Raw genomic sequence first — 9,325 nt, forward strand, 5'->3', positions numbered from 1 at the left:
AGCCGTAGGCAGACCTCTCCACATCTCCAAACTTGCCAAGGAATACCAATGCTGACCATGTTATCAGACAAATGTGAGAGTCAAAGCCTCACAGTGCTCTCACCATAACTGTTTGGTTTGCAGTTCTCATCCTTCTTAAGGTCTTCCAGCCATATAGCCAGGATCGTAGAATCTGCATTCCAAAGCAGTTCATTAACCTGCAGAAAGAAACAAGAGTCTTAATTGTATTCCTGCCTCTGCACAGGGAGGGCATACTCCAGACTGGTTTGCAAGACCTGAGTCGCTCCTTATTTTTCAACAGTGTAAGGACCAAGGATTAAGGAGCTAAAAAAGCATCCAAGTACTGTAAAGCTCCTGACAGACTGAGTCAAGCAGAACCCTTCTCACAGAGGTTCTACACAGCTGAAGAGGAGATACAAGGACAGACATGACAGCACAGTTCTGGCTTTCCTTGGCACCGACAAAGCATCTGCCAAAAGGTCTCTCAGCATCCAAAGGCAGAAGCTGAAACAACAGCCTAGCATTATCTTCTCACTTATATATTTGGGATAATGTATTTCACCTCACTCCTGCACCAGCTGACATCCTGGACAGCAGTTGTGAAGCATTTCCTTAATAGAAGGCATGCAGCAGCCAGAAGCATCCATACAAATCCCCTCTCTTCTCTGTACTACAGCTTGAAAAGGATATTGCATCTCCTCCATTCACCATTCTCTTTTCAGGCCTAAAAGCAAAGACCAGCTTTTTCACTAGAACCAGCACTAAGCATTAAGCTAAAGAATTCATCCTAGAAGTTTCTGGAGAATGTGGAGAAAGATGGAGTCCTCCTTTCCCTTACGTTCTAACTGAAGAAGACAAGACACACTTACTTTGACCTGCCCTTTCTGGAATGGGAGGGTGAACTCTCCATGAAGAAGTCCATTCTTTTCCAAGAAAACAACATCATGTCTGTTGGGTTTTTCTTGTGTGGATGCTATCAAGCTTCCAGAGGGCCTTAAAACAGAATTACATGAAAAGGGGCTGCTAATACATTCACTGTCTTTTTAAACAAGAATCAACTGCAACATTCTCCAGAGACAAAGCAGTTCACGCAAAAGAGACATGAAGAAAAGGAGCAGCAGAGCATGTATTTTCTTCAGCACTGTTTAAAGTCATGGGTGCTACACAAATGTTTCTCAAGGCTCGTTACACTCAGATTAGCAGGGAAGTGTGAGCACAGGCAAAGAGACTAGCATTATTCCTCCTTATACAATTGAGCCCCCAAACGGGTGACATTGTGACTACACAAAGAATCTATCACTTTTACCCCCAAACATAATGCAAGAATTAGGCTTTTCAGGGCTTAAGGTTTGCTCGTGCTAGATCAAAAGAAAGTTTTCTTCAAGTTTTGGGAAAAATAAATAAAAATAGGAGAATTAAATTAATGCTGAAGAAAGACTGTGGTCAGAGATTAAAAAGCAGCACCCTGCTGCCAGCAGGCAGACTGCTTGCTACTCACTTCCAGGCCAGTGCTTGTTCTAATCCTGAGATAGGTTCACTTGTTGACTGCAGCACAAGCTCTCTGTTCCACACTCGGATCTTCCGAGCACCTACAGGTTTCAGAAGTAGGGAGACAAGGTGTGAGAAGGCACCAGAAAGAGACTCTTCTAATTTTCAGACTGTTGAAGAGGTCAAGAGGAGCAAATTTTGGTGCACACGCATAGAAAGGAGGCTTTTCTTGCACACTTCAAGGTGCAAGAACATCACAATTGCCTGTCTCAGGCAGTTTTCCCAAAGTAAGAGCGACTGCAAAAACTGAGCAGGACTTTCAGTCTAATACAAGTCAGTGGTGGCCATTTCCCTCTCCAGCTTTCCCAGTTGAAACGTTAAAATCTTCCTATGAGTGTAAATTCCCCTTAATCTTAAGTACTGAAGGGCAAAACCCAAACTGTTTGGACAGCTGGTCTCTGCCACAGTTCAGCAAGCTGATTAAATGCACTTAAAATGCACCATAAGATTAATCATGGAAGACACCAACTATAGCTTTTAGAAAAATTTACGTGCTTGTCACCTCTTTGGTTTTAGGGCAAAATTTAGGGAAAAACATTATCAGTATCCAACAAGTATAAATTGCTAGCAAGAGGGACAATACGTTTTGGGACACCCAAAAAGATCCTTCCATTTGGCACTGGGAGCTCATTAGAGACCCCCACCCTGTGCTTATGAGGTGACCTGAGCAATGATTCAAAACTGGTTAAAAAAAAAAAGAGGTCAGGTAGTACTCATAACCTCTCTCAGTGGACTGAAAACCAAACTCCCAAGAAAGTGTTCAAAAGATTGTATTTTTAAAATATTTGCTCTGAGAGAGGACAGAGCGCGTAACTAGTTCAACTCTCTAGCTTCAAGTGGCCAAGAGACCATATACAACAGCTAGCTCTTGCCTTGCCTAGTTTCCGCTTAAAAGGCCCATACCTGTCTCTGGACAGACAGCACTCACTGCAACAAACTGCCCGTCTCCTCTCCAAGTCACCCGAGGCCTGCCATCATCCCAGGCTGAAGCAGGTGGCACTTCCTGAAGTTGCACAGAAGAAAGTTGTATCAAAGCTTGGAAAAGCAACTGCTGCATTAGCTTACATAGAGCTCACTGCTCTTTCAAGCCTTGTCTTTCAACAGCCTTGTTATGAAGTTAACCCATTAAATAATCTTTAGGCTACAAAGGTAAAAATTCCTTACTCAGAATGTTACTGTTAAAAAAATGCTAGTAATTAAAATATCTGTTCACGATTGGTACCTGTGGTCACAAACGCTTGGACATAGAGAAAAGCATGCTATCTGAGCGGTCTGTATAGCAGACAAAGGTTTCAGCAGGATAGTCTTTATTTGGGTTACATTTTCCCCCTCACATTTTCATTGCCAAAGCACAGAAACGGTCTAGCTTTGGAAAACTTAAAACACAAGAAGGAAAATCCTGCAGTGGAGTTTGTTAACTACTTAAGTTTTAACCAAATTAAAGGAGCAGAAAACAAGGCCCAAATAAGAAAACATCAGACAGCGAAGTAAATAGCTGAAGTGTGCAGGCACACTGAGTCACCTCATATGATTGGGGGTGCTCAGCAGCCCAAATACTTAAGCTCTTGCAGGTTGTCAGCAGCAGGAGACACACAGGAGGGCTGTGGTTGTCCTCAGTCACACACCTGGCTGAGCCCTGCCTTCTGATAGGCCATAAGGCTTCCAGGGAGCTCAGCCCACTGCTACTTCTCCTTTTCTAGGCTGAAATGCATGCTGTATATCTTACAGCTCCTGGCCATGTTAATGGTTTGGTATATAATACCCAAATTCAGAAGACTCTGTTATGTTGATTTAAGCGTGGTTCTATCTCTACAAGGACCAACGCTCACAAATCTCCTTGCATTAAGGTCCACATGAAAAGTCCTAAGTACTTCCACTGTTGTCCTTAATTAGGAGAACAATAAAAATGCTGGACTTCAGATAGGAAAACAAACACAGAAGGAGTTTGAGGAAAAGACAGGCATATGGGCCAACTGCCAGGAAAGGTGGTGGAAAATTGGCACTGCAGGAAAGAGAAACTCACTTTATACAAGCCCCCGCTCCAGGAAGCATGAGCCCAACACAAGAAAATTAGCGCAGTACCGTTTGCTTGCGATGAGCTGCCTGTTTTCCCTCCGATCCATGGAACTGTGTCTCCTTTTTACCCCAGCCAAGAGCAACAAACTTTTCTGAAGAAGAAATAATCATGGCAATGGAAGGTTTACAGGGTTACTCTACACAATGTAGTAAACACAAATACAACTACAAGCCACCCACACCTTCCACCCAGATTTAATTCTGAAAGGCCACAGGAAATTTACATAGCCCAGGAAGTCCTCCAGCACAGGAAACTTGCTTGGATTTCTGCTGATGATTAAAATATTGACATTTCCTTTCAGCTGCCCAGCRACATTACAGTCTACAATGCCCCTTGGGGTCTAGTAAATACTCAGCTCCATTTCTTTACTTAACATACGTTTATAACACACCAGTGAAATCAGTGTAAGCAACTTTATTTCAGTGCAATCTCTCACCTTCCCCAAAATCATCTTGGTGGATTTGCTTTTCTGTAATGGGTTCAAAATCTCTTGTCATCATAATGAGCGTTTGCTGACCTACAGGGTAGACATGAAACAATATTAGTAATGGCGTCTCCAGCAGGTGAAAAAAATACCTTTTTCCTGTGCTGTCCTATTGTTCTGTCATGGACTTTAAGATAGAAATGTTTCTAATGGTAAAATAATATGAAAGAGAACACATCCTTCAAAGCAGAAAGTCTCTCAAAGCCAAACTACAACCATTTAAAAGTGTAACAATACCTTCCAGTCTCTCTCTTCAAAACCAAACTTCTTGGCCTAATCTTAAGAGGTCCTTTCCACTTTCAAAATACTATCCGGCATTTCTTATATATTTTTCTTAACATATTAAGGACAAGAAGGTGATTAGGAGTAATCATCCTGGGGGTCACCCTTGACCAATATAATAGCTTTCTACAGTGAGATGGCCAGCTTCCTGGATGAGGAGAAAGCAATGGATATTGTTTATCTCAACTTTAGCAAGGCTTTCAACACTGTCTCCTATAACATCCTCACAGACAAAGTGATGAAGTGTGGGTTAGACAAGTGGTCAGTGAGATGGACTGGAAATTGACTGAAGCATCAGGCTCAAAAAGTTGTGATCAGTGGCATGACATACCCCAGGGATTAATACTGGGGTTAATACTGTTTAACATCTTCATTAATGACTTGGACTGGCACACAAGGCACTCTCAGCAAGCTTGCAGATGATACAAAACAGGGAAGAGTAACTGATATACCAGAGGGCTGCGCTGCCATTTAGAGGGACCTCAACAGGGTGGAGAAATGGGCAGACAGAAACCTCATGAAGTTCGGAGAGTAATGCAAAGTCCTGCRCGTGGGGAGAAATAACACCATGCATCAGTTCAGGATCTGGCCTGACTGTCTGGACAGCAGCTTGGCAGAAAAGGCCCCGAGGGTCCTGGTGGACAACATGTTTAACAGGCACCAGCAATGTGCCTTTGCAGCGAAGAAGGCCAACAGCCCCCTGGGCTGCATCAGGAAGAGTGTTGCCAGCAGGTCAAGGGAGGTGATCCTTCCCCTCTGCTCAGCCCTGGTGAAGCCACACCTGGAGTGCTGCGTCCCGTTCTGGGCTCCCCAGTATAAGAGACACGGAGCTACTGGAGCGAGTCCAGCGAAGGGCCGGTAATGAAGGGACTGGAGCATCTCTCATATGAGGAGAGGCTGAGAGAGCTGGGCCTGTTGAACCAGGAGGAGAGAAGGCTCCGGTGGGGTGGGGAGAGGGGGTTAATCAATGTGTATGAATACCTGACTGGGGGGGAGCGAAGAAGATGGAGCTAGACTCTTCTCAGTTGTGCCTGGTGACAGGATGAGAGGCAATGAGCACAGATTGAAGCCCAAGAAATTCCATTTACATATAAGAAAAAGCTCTTTCACCATGAGAGTGGTTTGACACAGGAATACATTGCCCAGAGAGGCTGTGGAGTGTCCATCCTTGGAGATATTCAAAACCTGATTGGAAACAGCCTTGAGAAACCCACCATAGTTAATCCTGCTTTGAGCAGGGGGGGCTGGACTAAATGATTTCTAGAGGTACCTTCTAAACTCAGTGATTCTGTAATTCTGCTTTGCTTGAGGCCAAGTTTATTTTCTAGGGGAGAGACATCTGTAGTAAAGTTGAAAAAAAGGACAAGAAGGAATTTTTGTTACTAAGAAAGCACTTGGGGATATAATATATGAGTCCTCATTTCTTAGAGGCAAGATCAAATTACACTTTCTTGGAAGATCTGAAAGACTGAGGCATCTTGTATTTTGATGTCTCTATCCTAAAATTAACTGTATTTTACATTTTAGCCACCAGTGTAAGTTCACTCCTAAAGACAGAGAGCTTACATACTGCTGTCAGTACCTGTTACAAGCAGAAAAAGCTCTTGATCAGGACTCCAGCTCATGGTGCTCAGACCGCTGTCCACACTGCCAACACATTCCACCTACAAGAGAGAAATGAGATCACAGATGAGCAGGAACACCAGTGGCAGCAATATCCAGCATGAAATCCACCAGTCACCAAGCCAGGGAAATGTTTTCATGCTTAGGAAAATCACAAGTCAGATTTTACCCTGTGTGTTGAATGAAACAACAGAAATATTTCTAACTAAAGAAGGTTCCATAACGTCTATGTATGACAGCCCAGACAATCAAAAGATCAACGTTTTATACCACATCCAGCTTCTCAAGAGCTTTATTTTGCAGCTGTCAGTCTTATGTTAGGATGYATAATCTCAATACTAGTATTACCAATGCAACCACAGATCCAATCAGGCAATCAGTCTCATGTCACAAAACATGGGCATAATGAGTCTTGCCTGGAGAGCTACAGTATGTAGTTAATGGATGCTATATCCATTCAAGCTCTGATCCCACAAGCTTCTTGTGCAGGCTGAGCTTGGAAATTGTATATAGTTCCACTTGCCTCAGTGAAGTTTTTGAAAAAAACAAGACTACTCAAAGATTACTGTGCTGTCATGGGTACATAAGCAACAGCAAAGGGCAGAGAACTTCTGCCATGCATCGTTATCTTGATTTGCAGATGGCCATGGCAGAGGGCAACTGTAATAAGCAGCAAGATGATGCTGTTCAAAGAATGAAGCTTGAGTATTCCAATCTCTTCAGACAAATAGAGTGGAATCCTGGGCACCAGTGTGCAGAATGACCATCTCTCACATGTAAGAAATTTCAGGACAGGCTGACTAACTTTCAGGGCTTTTTCTTGGTGCCCAGTCTGCATCAAAAGGACACAAATTTAAAGCCGAGAAAGTGAGTCAAAAAGCCTTGAAATAAAGGATCTGAAGTTAAACCCTGACTCTGATGTACCTACTAGTGCAAGAAAATAGTCTCATGTATTACATCTTTTGGTAATCTCTATTCCCGTGTAATATGTATTAAGTCACAACACAGAGCATATTTTTCAGACACAGTTTGATTTTACTTTTAAGTGGTATTGGCAAATCAAACCAAGCAGCTGAACAAAGCCCACAATCACTCGGCACTGAGGCAGAAGCACTGACTGACAACAAAAATGACTGATAAAAAAAAGGTAGCTAAACTACAAGTTATGCATGGTTTGTTTTTCTCTGTACCTACACCCAGCAACATCCTGTTCCTGCAGGACTCTTCATCCAGTGGATCCCCTGCTGCTGGGTGTGTGCCAACAGCCCCCCTGAGCAAACATACAGAACCAGGGCTGTAGACCAGCAACTTGGTTTCCAGTTATTTTAGGAAGTATATATTCTGCCCTTGATCATACCCAGGACACCAACAGAAATCAGCCCATCGGTCCAGATGAGAATGGAGACCAACCACAGTCAATATATAAGAAACATGCGACTGGCCCAGAAGAAACTAAAACAGTCATCCTTTCCTTTGAAATCCCTCAATACTGTTCTCTCTTTCCCTGCCAGCTTACCTCCTTTGTACTGAGATTGCACAGTAGGATGTCTCCAGCTGCTGTAGCAACACACACACATTCCTGCTCTGGAAGATCTTCGAGGCCCACRATGCAGCCACTTCTATCCTCCGGCATAAAACCCTCCGCAATCAAGGAAACTTCTCTGGTCACCTTGACAAAGAAAGGCCAATGACTTATTAACTGCTTGTCAACTCACTTAGCTTTTTGTAAACATGACAGAATAACAGCTGAGGGCATATCCCATCCTACAGCATAAACACAAAGCACTACATGGTAGAAGTGAGCACATGGATAGTATCATGAAATAGCTGATATGCAAAAACATATCTCATTTACCCATAGGGAACTGTGAAGGTCTTCATATGCTAAAAAGGCTGGACAACAAGAAAACTCACATAAGGGAGCAAACAATAAATAACAATACTACGACTTCTGATTTATCTTGCTAAACATCAACCAAATCCCTTTGCGTACTTATCCATGCTCTGTAAACACTTTGAGGTGTGTGGGTAGCTCCTTAAGTGGCCCAATATTCTTAAAGGGTTATTCAGGCTTTACAGCAAGATTTCATTAAAAAATTCAAATGAAAAAAACACTCATATGTGCATTCAGGTAAAACAAAACAAGAAAGAGATAGGTTTCAAAGTTTTAACTAAAACAGCTCTCTTTAGCTTACTTGAGTTTTTCACACAGCAAAACAGCAGGGGAAAAACACAGTAACAAAGACCTAAAATAGTTTGTAAAATCACGAAGCAAAAGGAAGCAAGCACATTTAGCTTAAAGCATAAAGCTTAACTTTAGAGGCCTTTTTTTTTTTAGTTCTGAAAAAATTTAAAAGTTGATAGCACAAGCAAACAGACCATAGTGGAGACTTTTGGAAAACAACATTCTTTAAAAATGAGGTCCCAGGAAAGCCAACAGCTCTTCTATCAGCTACCTGCAGAACTGAGTCATGTCAAAGGCATTCATGTGCCTCACAGTTGCCTAGTCTGTCTCTAGACAAAACATAGCAATCCAGTTTCAAGTGGAATTCAGAACACAGTTCAACAGTATCTTCCTCCCTAGTGAGAAACACTGTTTCAAAAACTTCCCTTTGTATTCTTCATCATTTTCTTATTTGTTTGCTTCTGTCCTGTGAATGGCGATCTGGACACAACTGTTTGCTGGCTCATGCTGGAGACTAAATCATGGGAATAACCTGCAGCAAATACACAGTCCTGGGGCAGGGAGAGGTAAGTTCTGTGTTTTAAAAACAGCAAATCACTTCAGCCAGCCAGCCCACAGCACAGCCTCAACAACCAGGCTCTTAGCACAACGTGGGAGCAGCAGGAAGCCCCAGACCCCCACAAAACCCTGCTAGAAAGGACTAGAGCTGTCAGAGGGCAGCAGCAGCAGCCTGCCCTGTGGTGAGCTCCTGGGGAGGCACCAGGGATGACAGAGGTCCGAGCGCTGCCCGGGGCAGGCAAGACCGTCTCCCACCGTGCTCCGGCAGCAGACACAGGCACCACGACCCGTTAAGGGCTCTGCCCCCAGGGCAACGCCCGCCTCTCCCGCACCGCAGCGGGCGGGCCGAAGCCGTCCATGACGGCAGGCCTGGAGCGACACGCGGGGGCCGGTGGGCACCGGGACGCCCCCCGACACCACAGGCCCTTCCCCGGCCTGACAGCGCCGAAGGGGGCCCGGGGCCGGTGGCGCTGCCGCGGCGGCGGCGGCCCTCACCGTGTGCGCGGCGGGGCCCAGCTCCAGGAGGCCGTGTTGGGAGCCCACGAAGACCGTGCCGGGCTCGGCGCCG

General features: G+C 44.3%; 1 protein-coding gene across 3 annotated transcripts in view; it reads right to left on the reverse strand.

Moving 5' to 3' along the window:
* Nucleotides 1-9,319, reverse strand: part of ELP1 (elongator complex protein 1) — a 33,186-nt gene extending 23,867 nt beyond the window's left edge. For all 3 annotated transcript variants that reach the window (XR_003256545.1, XR_003256544.1, XM_026085184.1), the window contains exons 1-9: nt 9,253-9,319; nt 7,531-7,683; nt 5,974-6,055; nt 4,062-4,142; nt 3,631-3,716; nt 2,452-2,551; nt 1,499-1,589; nt 870-993; nt 104-197 (exon numbers count right to left, since the gene is read on the reverse strand). Coding sequence is in view for 1 of the 3 variants with exons in the window: in XM_026085184.1 (XP_025940969.1) it covers nt 104-197; nt 870-993; nt 1,499-1,589; nt 2,452-2,551; nt 3,631-3,716; nt 4,062-4,142; nt 5,974-6,055; nt 7,531-7,647 (775 nt within the window). In the remaining 2 variants the exon portion in view is untranslated. The remainder of the gene's footprint in view (nt 1-103; nt 198-869; nt 994-1,498; nt 1,590-2,451; nt 2,552-3,630; nt 3,717-4,061; nt 4,143-5,973; nt 6,056-7,530; nt 7,684-9,252) is intronic.
* Nucleotides 9,320-9,325: the final 6 nt, after the last annotated feature.

The sequence above is a fragment of the Apteryx rowi genome, unplaced genomic scaffold (genome assembly GCF_003343035.1).
Source record: "Apteryx rowi isolate R43461 unplaced genomic scaffold, aptRow1 scaffold_661, whole genome shotgun sequence".
Taxonomy (NCBI): domain Eukaryota; kingdom Metazoa; phylum Chordata; class Aves; order Apterygiformes; family Apterygidae; genus Apteryx; species Apteryx rowi.